The following is a 17,571-nucleotide window of genomic DNA, read 5'->3' on the forward strand; positions in this document are numbered from 1 at the left end:
CAAATAAAGTTAGTCAAGTCTATAACGTGCTGTTAGACTACCTCATACCAAATCTCTCATATGGAAATAGATATACTTTCATACTTTATTTCTCTTGTACTTTAACTTCTGTCTAGATTTATTTCTATTTTGTATTTTTCTGCATAGTTTATACGTCTTGCTACCGAAACACTACAGTTTCCCTCCGGGATCAATAAAGTTCCATCTACCTATCTAAATTCAGAAAATAAAAGCACTGATGTCATAAAACAAACAATAATTTATTGTTTTCAAAAAGCAAGATATCTTGTGAGCTAGTCAGGACACCAGTCATCATCATCATCACCACGCATACCTGATTTAATTTAATGAAGGACTGATCAGCCAAACCAGGCGGTGGATTATTAACTATAAATAATAACGCTCTGCCATATAAAATTCCTGTGTTTTATTCTATTGTTTGTAATATATTCCAACACTGGTGCAAAAATAAACAGCTTGTTAAATGTTAATTTAATCTCAGGTCCCTGAAACACATGCACAGCACTGCCTATGGTGTCCTTAATGTAAAATATGTCCTGAATTAATGTTTAGATTAAATAACGGTAGTGAAATAACCCTCTGAGTGTGTGTGCACAGGTTTACCGAGAGTGTCTCCCATCGTCGAGATGGTGCGCGTGTCCAAGTCCAGAGTGTGTGTAAGGTTGGAGAGCACCATGGCCAGATGAGGGCGCCAGTCTCCCCATTTCTCATCCCCACAACACTGCCAAAGAGACAAAGAATGATATTCAGCTTCCATTATTATTATTATTATTATTACCACCATCATTACGATTACTACTACTAACTGTTTGGTTTACACTAGATTTTGCTCAGAGTCGGGTCGAAAAATTCAATCAATGACGGACTCCTGCCAATGAAAACGGTGCAAAAGAAGAAAATACAGCAAATAAATAAAGAAAAAAATGGCAAAGAAGTCTCATGTGTGGAGTTCATGTACATTTAAAACTGTAAAAATACCAAACTGATCACATTTTTAAATCCATGATCCACTTAAAAATGCGTCCCTGCTGCTTCTTTATTGTTTCAGCGCAAACGGCAGAGAAAACAGCAGCAGCTCACGTTTGTTTATTTGCGTCTCCTAGTAACAGGAGAACGCAAGAGTTTGCGAGAGTTCACATGAGTTCAGTGAGCTCCGTTCAGCTTAGTAGCAGCAGAAAAGTGGAGTTGTGTGTGATCCCCAATAATTCAGCCACCCAAAACAATCAGTCTGGTGGTGTGAGACACCCAGTCTTTTTAGAACCTGTTCAGACTTTAAAAGTCGTGTAGTGAACCCAAAGCTTAAGAGACATCGGCTCAGACAGGCTCACTGCCTCACACACACACAGGCGTACCGTAGCAGCAGCTGGCATCCTTCCTGACATGAGCTGGTAGACCGTCTGCAGGGGGTCATTGATGGGAAGACTGTTGGCAAACCTGACAAAACACACGCACATAAACTTTACAACAGGTCATGTTTTTAGATCACAATCCAGATGTATGTTTGCACATCCCTTGAAATCTGTCTTCAGTTTCACAGCTGCTCATCAATCACAAATTCATTCCTGTTTCTTTTACAGACACAAATAAATAATGTTCAAATCATTATAATTGTTAATGTGGCATAAAAGTAAACACTACAGGTGTAAGTTATGAGCTCCAATTTGTTTTCTGTAAGGCAACATCTGTACTAAATGCCTTGCACATGCTTTTTATTCAGGCTGATGTCAGTGCTATCAAGAAAAATACGCTGTGACTGTGTTACCTGGTCATGACTCTCGCGTGCGTTCTATTGTCCATCTTACTGGCCAGAAGCAATGCGTGGCCCCAAAGCCCGTTCTTCATAGCAGACTCAAGAGCATCCTAAAACACACACGTCAAAGTTACATCTCACATATACAGTCAAGCATGATTTGTTGACGTGAAAATAAGTTACAGATTCTACACAATTCAATGTTTTATTAAAATGACTATTTGCCTGTTACAGGACATTTTACAGGTCATTTTATATTTTGTGGGTTTTTTCCTCCCCTCAATGTGTCACATTTAGCAAACAAATAGTAATTAGAGAAAAAATTGAAATAGAAACTGTGCACTAGCATTTCTACTATTCAAACATACGTAATTTGTCTGGGGGTGTTTTAACTTTTGCACACGGCTGTCCATGAGCGTTTGCTGCACTTATATTTTGCATTTAATACAGAAGAAACATGCAAGCGATGTGCAGTATGAGTGTGTGTGAGTGTGTGTGTTCCCTGCCTTCTTTCGCCCAAACAGCAGCAGTTCTCTGAAGCGCTCCGTTTCCTTCCCAGCATTCTCAGGTGTGCCCATGAAGGTGTCGGACAGGAGGGACAGTGGGCCGGACCCCTCCTCTTCGGGCCGCTCCAACGCCTCATTGGTGAAATCAATCAAATTTGCCTCATTGGGCGATTTACCCGGAAGCCACACTGAGCGATGCTCCTTCAGCAACAGATCAGCCAGGTCTGTACCCACCACAGTCTGAGAGAGAGAGAGAGAGAGAGAGAGAGAGAGAGAGAGAGAGATAGAGAGAGGGAGAGAGAGAGAAAAAGAGAGAGAGAGAGAGAGAGAGAGAGAAGAGAAAAAGAGAGAGAGAGAGAGAGAGAGAGAGAGAGAGAGAGAGAGAGAGAGAGAGAGAGAGAGAGAGAGAGAGAGAGAGAGAGAGAGAGAGAAGAGAAAAAGAGAGAGAGAGAGAGAGAGAAAGAGAGAAGAGAAAAAGAGAGAGAGAGAGAGAGAAAGAGAGAAGAGAGAGAAAGAGAGAAGAGAGAGAGAGAAGAGAAAAAGAGAGAGAGAGAGAAAGATAGAAGAGAAAAAGAGAGAGAGAGAGAGAGAGAGAGAGAGAAGAGAAAAAGAGAGAGAGAGAGAGAGAGAAGAGAAAAAGAGAGAGAGAGAGAGAGAGAGAGAGAGAAGAGAAAAAGAGAGAGAGAGAAGAGAAAAAGAGAGAGAGAGAGAAAGATAGAAGAGAAAAAGAGAGAGAAGAGAAAAAGAGAGAGAGAGAAAGATAGAAGAGAAAAAGAGAGAGAGAGAGAGAGAGAGAGAAGAGAAAAAGAGAGAGAAGAGAAAAAGAGAGAGAGAGAGAGAGAGAGAGAGAGAAAGAGAGAAGAGAAAAAGAGAGAGAGAGAAGAGAAAAAGAGAGAGAGAGAGAGAGAGAGAGAGAGAGAGAGAGAAGAGAAAAAGAGAGAGAGAGAGAGAGAGAAGAGAAAAAGAGAGAGAGAGAGAGAGAGAGAGAGAAGAGAAAAAGAGAGAGAGAGAAGAGAAAAAGAAGAGAAAAAGAGAGAGAGAGAGAAAGATAGAAGAGAAAAAGAGAGAGAGAGAGAAGAGAAAAAGAGAGAGAGAGAGAGAGAGAGAGAAGAGAAAAAGAGAGAGAGAGAGAAGAGAAAAAGAGAGAGAGAGAGAGAGAGAGAGAGAGAGAGAGAGAGAGAGAGAGAGAGAGAGAGAGAATAACAATAATTAAACACTGCAATCTAATGACAAATAAATCTATAAATCTCTTTTTTCCCCCAATTTGATTAATTGAAGCATCGTATCAACTGTAGTTTATTTTCTCACATTATTAAGTCCCACCTGTTCAATAAGCAATTTCTTCTTCTCGACTGGATCATATGAACATTATAGAGCTTTTTAAATCAAAACAATGTAAGCCATATTGCCCCCTGCACACGTTGCCCCCCCCTAAACCTTATTTTTTCACATAACTGACTTCTATTAATATAGTAAGTGACTTCCAACAATAGACCTCCAAAATTAAATGACTTGTATTAAATAAGATTTTGTTGTCAGAACAAAACCTCATGTCTCCAAAATGGTAACTTTACCAGAGAAGGATTATTAAAGCATTATTACATTTCAATGTAATGCAACATACAGAAGTTGTACTGAAAAGTTTTGGACCCATTCATCCTGAAATTTTTTTTTACACATTTTTACAAGGGAGATACAAGGTTTTGTCCCAACAGCTACAAAATACTGTATTCAAAGAAATACGCACTTTTACAGAATAGAAACAAATGATATTTCTAGGACAGAATAGCATTTATGTGCACACACAGAGCTGCACGTACCCCATTCTGTCGACAGAGCAGTACTATGAACTCCCAGACGAGGACAGCGGAGTCTTTGTCGAGGAGGTCGTCGTTTCGCGCGCATTCCTGAGCTTTGTTCTGGGCAAACTTTATAACGTCCACCTTGTGGGTCTCCTCCCTGAAACAAGCACACACACACACACACAGGCCAGAATGAACATGGTAGGCGTGTATGCAGGTGTCTGTCTGTGTGCTGTGAGGCTAAGTTACTGAGTGTTGGGTCCACAGAGCAAAGGTCAGTCTTACTTGACGAGTGGTCCTGGGAAAGCTCGTAACTCCGTCTGCTCTGGAGAATCCTGCATCATCGTCTAGAACGACATCACGTCCAAGTCAGAGACGGGCACTTTCATACATATGTCCAAGCTGATAACATCACCTCGCATACAGTGCTGCGCAAGAGTCTAAGGCATATACTGACTCCGGTCAATAGTATGAAGCCTAACCTATGTGGTTATTAATCTCGAGATTCACGGTGCCATGTTCCATGTCTAACTAGTCAGAGCGAAGGCAGAACCCAGGAGACGGATTACCTCCGTGCTGTGGAGCTCCACGAGAGCCGGTTGTCCAGCCGAAGGCAGGTTAGGCTGGACCAGGATCAGCTGACCTGCGGGACCGAACCGTGCACAGCAGTGCGGGACTGAGAACTTCTCTGGAGTCAATGGCCTCGGAGGAGCTGAGAAACGCAGGAGGGAATTTTGTTATTTGTGAAATAACATCACAAATATTTCTACTCGTTATATACATCTTACAGATGCTATAGAATGGATATGATTTCTGATTCCAACTGCCAGTTCTGTTCTGGACATACACCAGGCACTTTCCTACATATCGCCATTGTCGGAAAACAAAACACCCCCGAAACATTAACTTTACAGGAGAAGGAAAAAACTTACTTTACCTTTAATGTAAGTCAATGGAATCAGAATTTTTTCCAAGTCATTTGGAGTCATTTCTCTCTGTCCGTTCATCATGAAATTTACACACAAGGTAAAGGGTAACAGGTATTTTCAGATGATGTCAAAAAAACAAAAAATGTCAAGAATGGAGATTCAAGGTTTTCTTCCGACAGCAGCGATGTGTTCTGGGAATGTGAGCCTATTTCAAACTTCTGGAGTTCTGTAAATACGACTCGCTATTATTTATATCCCAAACCCAGCCCTGACTCAAGCCAACGGCTGCATAAGGTATTCTACATACTGACTCAAGTCAACGGCTGCATAAGGTGAGGCTACATACTGACTCAAGTCAACAGCTGCATAAGGTGAGGCTACATACTGACTCAAGTCAACAGCTGCATAAGGTATTCTACATACTGACTCAAGTCAACGGCTGCATAAATTACAGCTGCATACTGACTTAAACCAATGGCTACATAAAGAAGTCAACAGAAATCTTCAAAACTGAAATAACGAGTGAATGTGAGCGAGATAGTTACGCTGTTCTGGGGCAGTCCAAGTGCTCTCTGCGGCGTTGTACTGGCTGTAGCCTTGAGCGTCTGTTTGGTCAGGAAACTGACCGTAGGAATAATCCACAGGCAGCGTGGTCGCTGTGGCATCATAACTTGCCGCAACCAGATCCGGCTGACTCCTGTAGACTTGACTCTTTAGGAAAAAGAGAGAGAGAAGAGGGACATCACACACAAATACACACAGGTGGACGGATGTACACACACAAAATAAAAAACCCGATGCACATTCGGATGGAGGACACACTGAAAACAGGCAGGAAATAATAAATAACCATATTTTAGGTTCTAGAGTTTGCGTGCGTTTTCTGCGGTTTAGTGTTGAAAGTTTGATTTTACTGTGTATTTTAGACTTTTTAAGATGTAAAACACTGGTTAGCACGCTGCCTGTTAGCTTCCCTATAGCTATGGCCTCTCTCAATAGGACACAATGGATTATGCTTTATGTGCCCATAGACATGAATTAAGTCTGTTAAAAAATCAATTAATTAATTAATTAAATTAAAAAGGTTTTAATTTCAGGTTGCCTTTAACATCTTGTGGTTCTCTGGACACCCAAATATTACTATACTGGTATGAAGGCACCATTTATTTGGAGAAGCTCATACATTTTACTCTCTACCACAGACAAGATCTCATATGCAAATGAACATTATAATCTTTCCATAGTGGTGTTCATAGTTAATTAGTTCATTAGATAATATTCTGGTTGTATAGCCTGTAATTAAGTACTTTGCACTGTATACATCTTTAATGAGCCACAGATTACAGTGGCACTTAAAAGATATACAGATTCGCGTTTGAGCCAACAGAATGACCCGAATCAGGTGGCAGACTTTTCCTCACAAGCCAAACATGGACTCTGAATACGGACTCTGGCATGAGAGATCAGCTTAGATATCTTGGCCGATATCCTTCATTTTTCCTGTATTTTATTTTTCCCTCTTGTGGTCCACTTATAAAATGAATTATGGCTGTTTTGACCAAATAAAGCCACATTTTCCAACCTCTCTTTATCCCCGTGAGTTAGACAGGCTATGCCTCCAAGACTGATGTAATGCCCTCTAAGATATGTAAACAAGCTATGTTCTAATTGGCTGCCCTCTATTGCGCCTGATTTAAATGGACTAAAACACTTTCAGCGTGTCTGGATGGGGTAAACCGCTGTAAGTATAACAGATAGATATAAAAATAAATGCATTGTTTTTTTTGCAGCATCACAAACAGTGAATTTTTGCAGCTTAGACTCCAAACATGGACTTGGAGGTGAACTGTATGTTTTGAAACCTTAACCGAGTTTGTTTACAGTACCAAACTGTTTCATTTCAGAAAAGCAAGCGTTTACCCTGACGCGGCCCTTTGACTGTAGTTATCCATTGCATCTCGGAGAATAACTGATTTAAGTCATATATTTGAAATATCTTGAAAAAACCAAAAGCAGAAAATCTGAACTGAAACTCTGACCCTGCATAGACGGACACACGTAACAAAAAAACCTGGACCTCTTAATCTCTTACTGCACTTCTTCAGTGAGCACATGCGCACCTGCTGCGATCGTGAGCTGAAGCTGCTGCGCCGGCTGTGTGCAGAGTGGACGCTGTGGGCGGATCGCTCACTGTGGACGGAGCGCCGGTCAAATTCGTCCACATACGGGTCCCGTCGGCGACAGTCATCGTCGAAACTGGAGTCGTAGCCAGGATAGTAGCGCCACGGATCGTCATAGCCTTCTGGCCTGAAGATGGTGGAAACCATGGAAACGAGCATGTCAAAATGACGGGAAGCAGAAGTTGTCATCGCTCACATTTCCCACCATTTCAGGTGGTTAATAGTTTTTCCTCCGTGATCAAAGCAAATAAAGAGTGTCTAACCAACATTTCTGGACACGTATTAAACCGAGCTCTATTCTATTCAGGACAGCTTACACTGAAACAGAAGACTAGTCCAGGGGTCGGCAACACGCGGCCCTTTTACTGTCCCGCTGCGGCTCCACAGCTAAATCAGATCAGTAGGTAATAATAAAATATTTTACTGTAGAGGAGGATTAAAGCTCTGCTGATCCTTCAACACAGTTTAGCAGTAAATGGTCTTAAACGCTGGAGTTAATGTAGAACCGCTGATTCACAAGCATCTCGCCGAGCTAGCAGCTGACGAAAAGGCAAAGAGAAAGATTTAAGACGAACATCAATCATTCAGTGATGAATGGACTTATTTGTGCTTGTAATCATTCCAGTTTGTTTACTGATACGTTTAATCAGCAACAAGAAACGGTCAAACACTAAAAGTCGCCAGCTTTGTTCGAATTTTCTCGTTTCACCTCAAATAGTACAGCGGTTTTGGCACCTCAGGCATCGTTTAAGGTGGAATAAGCAAATTCAAACAAGAAACCGCTGAACGAGAAGCAACTTCAGCCTTGTGAAAAGCCAAACGTTGAGAGACATTTTACAAGAAACGGTTGTATTTATTTATTTTTTTGATCAATTATTTATTTATTTTCATTATTTTTCACCTATAAGCAATAACATACATTACAGTATAAAATCAAGAATGGGGGTGATTGTGTACACCTCCCGCGAACTCCCACCCCCCCCTCCCAAGAAACGGTTTTATTTTTGAGGAAGTTTCCTGCCGGAGATGCGAGAAAAGCAGCTACAGCTGAGCTAAAGCGTAAAGCATTTTAATTTGTATTATATTTTTAGCTTATACTAGTACGGAGACATATTTACAGCCAAGACGGTAAAATGGACATGTTGTGGCTCCCAAGGTGGTTTGATTTTTGTTGAAAGGACAAAATGGCCCTTCTTAACATTTGGGTTCCTGACCCCTAGACTAGACTATGTGTCCGAGGGGTGTACTGTATATGATCATGAGTGCGTGTACCTGCTGGGATACTGTTGGCCATAGTAAGGGTCTCTTCTGTAGGCCTCAGGATCGTAGTTATACCAGCTGTAGGCCTGGTCATAGTAAGCTCTATAGCGGGGGTCATAAACGGCACTGGGGTCATACCACCTGCTCCGATCTACAAGCACAGACACAAAGACAGAGCAAAGTATTTGAGCCCAGACTAAAACAGAGAGAAATTACAATGAGTTTGGGTAAGAAATCCTGTGGACAAACAAACAACCGTGTAGTCATTTATCAAAAACACTAACTCTCACATTTCAAGCCGATTCCTTCATCAGACTTCCGGCACCATTTGCATGGAGAATCCCCACATCATCCTAATTTTCTCCCATTTCTGCTCATTAATCAGCACAAATTGATGAATTAACCCCCTACTTCAGATACTTGGAGACACATATCTTTGTGTATATCAATATAAATTATTTGTACACTTAGAAGTTGACAAACAGCACCTGGGACTACCAGCCTACCTTCTCCAAATTAATTCTGTGAAACATTTTATTACAGGAGTAACATGAAAGGCCATATTACACTTCAGTTTTCCCAACAAACGCACAAAATGCCATATATTGGCTGCAGTGAAAAAACATGTAATCAAAAGATGAAACCCATTAGTGTGATTAACACCACGTTATCAGCCTAAAATAAAAATATATTTGTCTACCTTCTGTGTCTTCATGGTTGCTGCTGATTTAGGCCCAAACCCATTTCACCCCTCTCCCCTACCACTTAGCCCTTTCCCCTCCATTTCACGCATTCACGTCTAGGGGTGGGGCGTCCCAATCGTTCTTTAGATAGAGGTGTAGGGCGAAGTGTTTAGGGCGAAGTGTTTAGGGCTACAAGGCCCTCCAAAATGAGTTTCAAGCTCCAAACAGTGTTTTCAGGAAAAAAAAGGGCAAGCTGACTGAAGAGACCAAAGAAACCCACAAATTAGAAATTTTTCTCTGTTAATAAATTAAAATAATCACTGTTTTATCTTAGTTTAATGTCGTTTCAATGTATTACAGTACTTTCCTTCATAACAAGCCTAAAAATCACTAATAGTAAGTTGAGGTCTCAGTAGCAAGCTGGTTAAATTTCCCGTTCCACCTTAAATGCTGGAGCAGTTCCATTCTGGCACCTCAGTCATCAGCTCTGCTGCACCATTTAAGGTGGAACAGGAACTCGAATGAGAATCTGGAGAACATCTGAGCTTCAGCTTCACATCACTGAAGAATTAGGGGGGGTGATAATAAATAATTGCCCCCCTCTTTGAAGGCGTCTGATCCCTAAATGTAACTAAAGCCCAGCAGTGAGGAGCTGAACTTTCCCCTCCTCTGCTGTCCCTGCAGACGGGCAGGGTCGCCTACAGAGCGGCGCTAGTAGCTGTTAATGAAGTGATGCTCTTTTATTAGAGGGTCTCGTTTCGTAGAGGAAGATTTCAACCACTGACCCTGTAACTCAGTTCCAAGAGGCAAGGAGACCCTCGAAAACAAGGGGTAGGAGTAAAAATAAGAAAGGGGACTGGGCCTTAAAGTCAAAGTTTCTAAAGGTACCTGGCAGTTTAAGATGCATCAACACCACTAAATTTGATATTTCACTATATTTCACTAATTTCACTAGATTTGAAATTTGAAAATCTCACATAAGTGAATCCTGTAAAAGCGCAGACCACTTTACGAACTATTAGACAAAGTCACACTTTGGACAAAGTCTGCAGGACCTCTCCTCTCCAACAGATGTCCCATACCACCTGTAGGGTATGTGGAGAAGTACGCCACGCCAAGTTTCCCTTTCATAAATATCAACACAAACAGTTGCTCAGTGTGATCATTACGCATACACATCCTTCAAACGTGAGAGTAAGAAAAGACGGCGCGGGGGCCGTTACAGTTCAGTGCTTACCTGCGTACTGTTCGTACTGTTTCTTGTAATAATTTGCATAGTAGTCTTCATAGGCACTGCGGTTTGGCCTGGGGTAATCCTCTGCGTACCCCTGCCTGAGAGAGAAACATCAGAAACAAAGCCATCTGTAAAATCTCAGTCAGAATTGTGCTGTTATCTCCCCTGTGTGACAACGTGCGGGCAGCGGTTCAAACAGACACCGAGTGGGCAGCGGGTACCAGTCAGCATGATGTCACCTGCAAAACGCTAAACTAACAGCCAGAGCACAACAAGCCGACAGACGCGGCGTCAACTGTAGTCAGTGCGCTGTGCGAGGCACCGCAGGCTCTAGTCAGTCCTCATCGTTTTTAGCTAGAATCAGTAACGGTGGTCGGCGAAGAGCGAGTGAGAGAAATAAACAGAAGAAAGAAAGCAATACAAGATAACAGCACTCTCAAGAGGACACATGCAGAACAGCCGTATTGTTCAACGCCACAGTTAGTTGAAGCACCAGGAACGGACATTTCAACTATTTTTCCTATTTGAATGACCAGATATATAAAAAAAAAATAACTATGGACGAACGCAGATGCCTCTGAAGGCGTTCATAAAACAGAGCCTCAGATCAGCACTCACTCCACTGACTTTTCTACTTTGTCTTCTATTAAAGTACAGATTTTACATTTTTAAGTGGCCCTTTTAAACACTCAGCGCCATTAACAGCGTTTTACTTTCACTCTCTAGGTTTAGGTTAAACACGGGCATTTAAAGCTTATAAGAGGCTCCATTCATGTATTCTTTACTTCGTCTGTGGCAGTTTTACAGTTTCAGACTATTAACGAGTCCTGCTATACAGACCTGTTGCTCCACAGCGTCTCGGCCGTCACGGTCACAAATCTCAACAGAAGACGAGACGGCAGAAAGCGACGGTCAGGCAGGCACAGCTCTTAAACCTCACCTTGATGTGTCCTGGGCCTAACTCTCAACAATCTCTTCATCTTTACGAGAAAAATGATGGGACTTCACTATGAGAGGGACAGCTGCCCTCTTCTCTTTGACCTCACCTGGAGTTGGGTCGGTCAGAGTACTGACTGGTTCTTGAACTCGGTCTCTCTGGCTGTCGCTCCATCTCCCGGTAACCAGGGTTTGGTCCGTTATATCGGCCGTATCGGGGATCCGCTCTCCGATACGGATCATCCTGCAACCAGAAAGGAAGATACGGAGGGAGAGACTTTTAATGATAAAATTGGGATTACTTCGGAAAATCAGTTGCAAAACTGATGTTTGAGGAGTTGAAACGGAGAACAAAGGACAAATGTTGCCAAAAGGACCATCAAAAACTATTAATACAAGTCATTTGGCTCAACATTTCACAGAGGAAACCCAATCAAACAGGACTAATAGTGCCTTCTCTGTGATGAAACGTAGCTGTTCAGAGTTCAATACACCCAGATTTAAAAAAAAATTGCATAAAAAAAAAGCATAAATCTGACAATTTACCATAGTTAACATTTCCTTTAAACTTATCCAGAACACTCTTCACCTCCTACTTTATCGGAATTCCCAGTAATTTTTGAGAATAGTGATGGGAGAAAAGCAGCTATAGCTGAGCTAAAGCTTAAAATCAGAGCAAAGTCGGCCTGCATTTTCATTCATATCATATTTTTAGCCTATACCAGTACCGCCGAGACATACTTACTTTTTGGTGCTTTATAGAACCCTTTTCAAAAAACGTCTATAGAGAACCATCTACAGCACATTCTCAATCAATCTGAAGAACCCTTTAATAATGCAAAGAGTTCTTTGAGTGTTCATGGGTCTATACAGAACTACTTTCTTTACTAAAGAACCCTTGAAGAACCATGACTTAAGCATGAAGACTTCTAAAGTAACTTTACAGTCATTACATTTTCAATGAAACAAAACCTGACACAGATCAGGGAAAACGAAAATTGCTTAAAGCTGCATTTTGGGGATTTGGAGACCTCTTTGGTGGAAATGTGCAATCGCATGTTACACGTTGCACATTTTGTAATACGGGTTGTGGTACGAACCCCTTCCCCGAGGCCATGAATCTGATTGCAAGAACGTTGAAAGAGAATTCAAAGTCAAAACTTGGTGCAGAACAAGTCTTAAAATAATGTGAGTGGGTTTTCTATTACTGCCATCATCAGTATAAAACTAATTTTGAATTTTCAAATTCAGCTGGACCTTCTTTTTCAGTCTGAGCGTGTGACGGTAATACGTTAAGATGTACAACTGTGTCTGAAAAACCCCTGACCTGACGCCTCTGACTTTAAATCATTAATTAGTAAATTATTTTATGCTTTGCAGGGCAACTCTTTAGCATTTATTTTAGCCTGTCAGTACTGATATCTTTATTTTTTTTTAACCTTCCTATTGCATCTTACATTAGTAAATGGAACTTATACCTGGTAGTAGTTCTGAGCCCTTGGGTCCATGTGGGGGTACTGAGGAGGGTAAGGATGCCTTCCATCCTGGTACTCTGGGTAGTAACTGCCATATCCAGGTCCAGGAGGCACAGAAGGTGGGGCGCCGTAACCAGGCTGACTCCCGAGAGAAGACAGGGGGCGCTGAGGTTCATGTGAGGCAGTAGTATTCCCAGGCTGGGGAGGATAAGTAGGAGGTGGGGCTGTGCCAGATACAGGGGGTGGGGCAGCTTGGGAAGTGGGTGGAGCATGTGGGGGTGGCTGATACTGGGTTGGAATTTGATGGGCCGACTGGGAGGGGCCAGTGGGTTCGCTGTTAGTCTGATTGCTGGAAGGTCTAGGGGGGTTTGGGGTTGGTGGCTGATGTGGAGGTTCCAGGTCAGCACGCCCAGCTTGCTGTGCATCTTTGGTGACCTGCAGGTAAAAGCCAGGTGTGTTATTCACCGTGGCAGCAGGAGGAACAGACTGGGAAATGGGCAGAGCCACAGGTTGATTTGTGCTCTGTGGTTGGTGCATAGAAAAATCAAGAAGCTCAAAATTTGAGGGCTGATTCTGATTAGTGGTAGAAGCAGAAGATGTAACTTGTGAATTAGGAGACTGGACAGCTTGACCATCACCCCTTAGTGATTGGGCCCTTGAGAGAGGCGGGTGGGCTGACTGGCCAGGAGGCGGAGCATCTTTGACCTCTCGAGCCAGATTCAACGGGCTCTGGCTGGAACGAGGGTACGAGCTTACAGGCGCCTGAGAGAAAAGAGGTGGCAGCTGATTTGAAGAGGAAGCCGGCGGCAATTGACTGGCCAATGGCGTTTGAGACGGCGGTTGAACAGGCGAGGTGGCCTTCCTGGGGCTTGTCTGATTGGCTGTTTGAGGAGGACTTTGAGAAGAAATAACACTATAATTAGAAGAAGGAGGCGCAATCAAGACAGGATGGTTCAAAGCCTCTACGGAAGGTGTGGCCACCAGCAAGGAAGCGTAACCCAGACTTGCCTGAGAGGCCGAGTCCGGTGGGTTCTCAAGGTTCTCAGAGTGAGGTTGTGGATGTGTCCTGGGCGGCTGTAGATCCAACGGTCCGTCTTCTGGTGGCTGTATGACCTCAGCACTGGACTGACGTACAGGAACAAGAGCAGCAGCCAGAGGGGGTGCTGCAGGGGCCAACAGAATATTAGCTCCAAGACTAGCTGGATCACTCTGAGCCCAGAGGGTTGTAGCTGGACTTTCACAGGGTCGACGAGATCCCTGGGCTCGAGAAGAAGGTCTGCGATCCTGCCCTCCTGGAAAATAAAACGTCTCCATATTGTCCGGAGGCTGCTCCAGGTTGCCAGGCAGCACATCTGCTCCAACCTTTTCCACAACCATTCTAGCTCTGTCAACTTCAGCAGGCCTAACACCAACACTATGTGATCGCACAGGCTCAAAGGAGGAGTTAGCACTGGCTTGGAACACGCCCACTGGTTTTGGAGGGCTGGGGGTGGGAAATGTGGGACTCTGCTCCGGAGCAGGGGCAGAATCTATCTGTTCAAAGTAACCAGCAGGGGAGGAATGGGATGCTAGAGAATCAGGGGGGCGGGGGCTTTCCTGTTGGATAAATGTTCCAACAACACCCTGATGCCGTCGAGGGGGGTGGCCACCACTGTGGGAGGCATGGCCACTTCCATGACTGACATTGCTGTAGCTTGACGAGACACTTGCAGAACGTGTGGGGCGAGGTGCAGAATCTGGTGTCTCCAAGTTAGGACCAGCCTCATAAGTAAGGCTTGGTAGTGGTTCGCTAGGCAGCACTTCTTGGTTCGGAATGCATTCCAGATTCTCAACAGAGTCACTTGGACCTGCACCAGCTCTGATATTCCCACTGTCATTCAAATATTGCGCAGAGGCCTCAGCTACTGCCCCTGCATGTGGAGGGTGAGAGATCCCATTCACACGTCCCTCCCCAGAAAGAGTTTCTTCGTTCTCTACGTCATTGCCCTGGAAGAACATAGACAACGTTCCGGAGTCAGCAGGGACATAGGGGATGGGGCAGGCACGCTGAGATGGATCCTGTGGAACCTGACTAAACCATGGCTCTGGGGCTCCACCAGTCTGGCTAAAATAATTTTGTGCTGAAAAGTGGAAGTTCTGTTGCTGGGAACCGGCCGGCCCACCTGAATTCAATGGGGTTGACTGGCTATGATTTTGAAGGTGTGCCTGCAAAGGGGGGCCAGGATGAGGTGAGGGAGCAGGATGAAGGGCCTGAGCCTGCGGGGGGCCAGGATGGGGTGAGGGAGCAGGATGAAGGGCCTGAGCCTGCGGGGGGCCAGGATGGGGTGAGGGAGCAGGATGAAGGGCCTGAGCCTGCGGGGGGCCAGGATGGGGTGAGGGAGCAGGATGAAGGGCCTGTGCTTGGGGAGGGGCATGGAAAGGCTGAGGCGGATCACTGGTTGGCTGAAAGTAGTTCTGAACAGAAGGGGGACGACTACCATGATCAGGCACCAAATGCGACGGAGCAGGAGGAGTGGGCTGAAATGGTGGGTTGCTTTGAATTGGTGGTGTCAAGGATGCAGGTGGAGACTGAAACTGGCTAGAGCTGAAAGGAGTAGTAGGGTTAGGCAACCGTGCAATATACGGCATTGGTTCTTGGGAGTTGAAATAGCCAGGCTCAGCGGGAGGTGGGTTAGGAGCAGGTGAAGGCCCTGATGGACAAGGATGAGGGGTGAAAAAGGTGGGTGGGGGACCAGCTGCTGCCCCTTGGCCTCCTGATGTTGGGACTTGAGGAGCAGTAAGGGTTAAACCTGCTGGTTGAGGGGCTTGCATAGGAAGAGGACTGTTGTTTGGAGGTGGAGCCTGGCTGCCTACTGGCATTGAAGGTGGCACTTGCCTCACAAAGGCAAAAGGGTCAGACACTGGCTGTGAGGGTGGAACAGGTGCTGCTGCAGCGGCTGCTGCTCCAGCGGCTGCTGCTCCATGCTTGTGTGGTCGAGTCCTCCTGAATGCATTGGGACCACCGGAGGAAGATGGGGGCGGGCCACATGCTCCAGGGGGTGCCGCACGAGGAGGTGGCTGCATCTCTTCTAAATGGTGTTGTCCTCCAGAGCTCAAAACACTGAGGGTGTGTGAAGACTGTCCCTGTGGAAGAACAATAGAGGGGAAAACAGTGTTACAGAGCATATTGTGACATGTAGGACGGTCACGTAATAATCAGAAGTTAGAAACAGCTTATCCGAGTAAACAATGGCCCGTTTTCCACTCTAGGGCTAAACGATCCTGGGCTCAGAGAGTAACTGGTCCAGTGGTATTTCCACTCGAACCCATGTACAACGAGCACTTACAGACTGTGGGCCACAGAACCGTTTGGATGGGATGATTCTTATTCATGAGCTGAACATTTAAGCCGTTTATTTTGCTTACATGGACAACAAATAAATGAAATCGGTGCACGATTTTCAACCATTCAATAAATGTCAAACTATAAATCTAACAACTGCTCAACGTTAAACTGCTACTAGGAACAAAGCCGGACAGTATTAGTGTGGCCTGCTAACAGCTCTGCTCACCACAGAACACCTGAACTCTGAGAAGAGCAGGTTACACGGATTCAGTCCACCAATCCAGCTATTCTTATCCTAGTAGCGCTTACTGGAAACTACTTTGCTTGGTTTTCATCCACCTGCAGGGCTAAAGCTGCAGTAACAGAGATGAGACAAGCTCTATCAGAGCACAGCCAGAGTTGCAACTCTCCTACCAACATGGCGAGGTGGTCTTCTTAATGACGTGACCGAATGCCTGAAAATTGGGAGCGACTAAAGGCTGAAATCAAAGGTTTTCTGTGGTGTTCTGAGCAACAGCCTGTGGGGCTAAGCTTACATATCTCACGTGAAGTTTTCCTCTGCATTCCCACGTTAATGATTAGCAGCACGGCAGAAGGAAAAAAGAAACCGCAACCGTTCCCATGAGTCCACAGCAGCGCAGAACAGCACGGTACGGGCCCTGGGACAATATGGCTCTACAATTTGGTGGATTTCCACCACAAATTTCTCAAACAAATAAAAAAATAAAATAAAAAATGGGCAAGTTCAGGGAGGTCAGAATGGAGTATGTGATACTTTTTTAAATCCCACAAACGGGGAAATTCCACCTGCGCATTTAACCCATCCATGAAGTGAAACACCACATACACACTAGTGAACACACACACTAGGGGGCAGTGAGCACACTTGCCCGGAGCGGTGGGCAGCCCAATCCACGGTGCCCGGGGAGCAATTGGGGGTTAGGTGTCTTGCTCAAGGACACCTCAGTCATGTGCTCTCAGCACTGGGGATTGAACCGGCAACCTTTCGGTCACGAGGCTGGTTCCCTAACCTCCAGCCCACGACTGCTCCCGGTGGAAGAGTAAGCAATCCCCCTTAAATAGTCCAGTAGTTCTGACACCTGAAGCACCAGAATGTAACTGCTGCACCGTTTAAGGTGGAACAGGAAAATTCTAATTTCTGACTTCAGCTTCAGGGTGATAATAAATAACTGCCCCCCTCTTTGAAGGCGTATGATGCCCTAAATGTAACTAAAGCCCAGCAGTGAGGAGCTGAACTTTCCCCTCCTCTGCTGTCCCTGCAGACGGGCAGGGTCGCCTACAGAGCGGCGCTGGTAGCCTGATGATGTAGTGTTTTGTTTTTCTGAAGGTCCCATTTCGTAGGGGAAGACTTCAACCACTACCCCTTATAGTTCATTTCCAAGGGGTTAGGGTGACACAGGATTGGGCTAAAACGTAGTGCTGTCGTCCTCCAGGACCAGACTTAACACC

The 17,571-nt window shown here is 44.6% G+C and overlaps 1 protein-coding gene across 4 annotated transcripts in view; it reads right to left on the minus strand.

Moving 5' to 3' along the window:
- Window positions 1-17,571, minus strand: part of sec16a (SEC16 homolog A, endoplasmic reticulum export factor) — a 43,591-nt gene that overhangs the window by 19,306 nt on the left and 6,714 nt on the right. For 3 of the 4 annotated variants that reach the window (XM_017717998.2, XM_037545831.1, XM_017717997.2), the window contains exons 2-14: window positions 12,780-15,899; window positions 11,412-11,545; window positions 10,369-10,463; window positions 8,461-8,599; window positions 7,129-7,315; window positions 5,554-5,719; window positions 4,649-4,791; window positions 4,365-4,426; window positions 4,098-4,236; window positions 2,278-2,517; window positions 1,784-1,881; window positions 1,374-1,455; window positions 625-742 (exon numbers count right to left, since the gene is read on the minus strand). In XM_017717998.2, coding sequence (XP_017573487.2) covers window positions 625-742; window positions 1,374-1,455; window positions 1,784-1,881; window positions 2,278-2,517; window positions 4,098-4,236; window positions 4,365-4,426; window positions 4,649-4,791; window positions 5,554-5,719; window positions 7,129-7,315; window positions 8,461-8,599; window positions 10,369-10,463; window positions 11,412-11,545; window positions 12,780-15,839 — 4,663 coding nt within the window. In that variant the 5' untranslated portion in view covers window positions 15,840-15,899. The remainder of the gene's footprint in view (window positions 1-624; window positions 743-1,373; window positions 1,456-1,783; window positions 1,882-2,277; window positions 2,518-4,097; window positions 4,237-4,364; window positions 4,427-4,648; window positions 4,792-5,553; window positions 5,720-7,128; window positions 7,316-8,460; window positions 8,600-10,368; window positions 10,464-11,411; window positions 11,546-12,779; window positions 15,900-17,571) is intronic. The other variant, XM_017717999.2, reaches the window with a different exon arrangement.

The sequence above is a fragment of the Pygocentrus nattereri genome, chromosome 16 (genome assembly GCF_015220715.1).
Source record: "Pygocentrus nattereri isolate fPygNat1 chromosome 16, fPygNat1.pri, whole genome shotgun sequence".
Classification (NCBI taxonomy): Eukaryota; Metazoa; Chordata; class Actinopteri; order Characiformes; family Serrasalmidae; genus Pygocentrus; species Pygocentrus nattereri.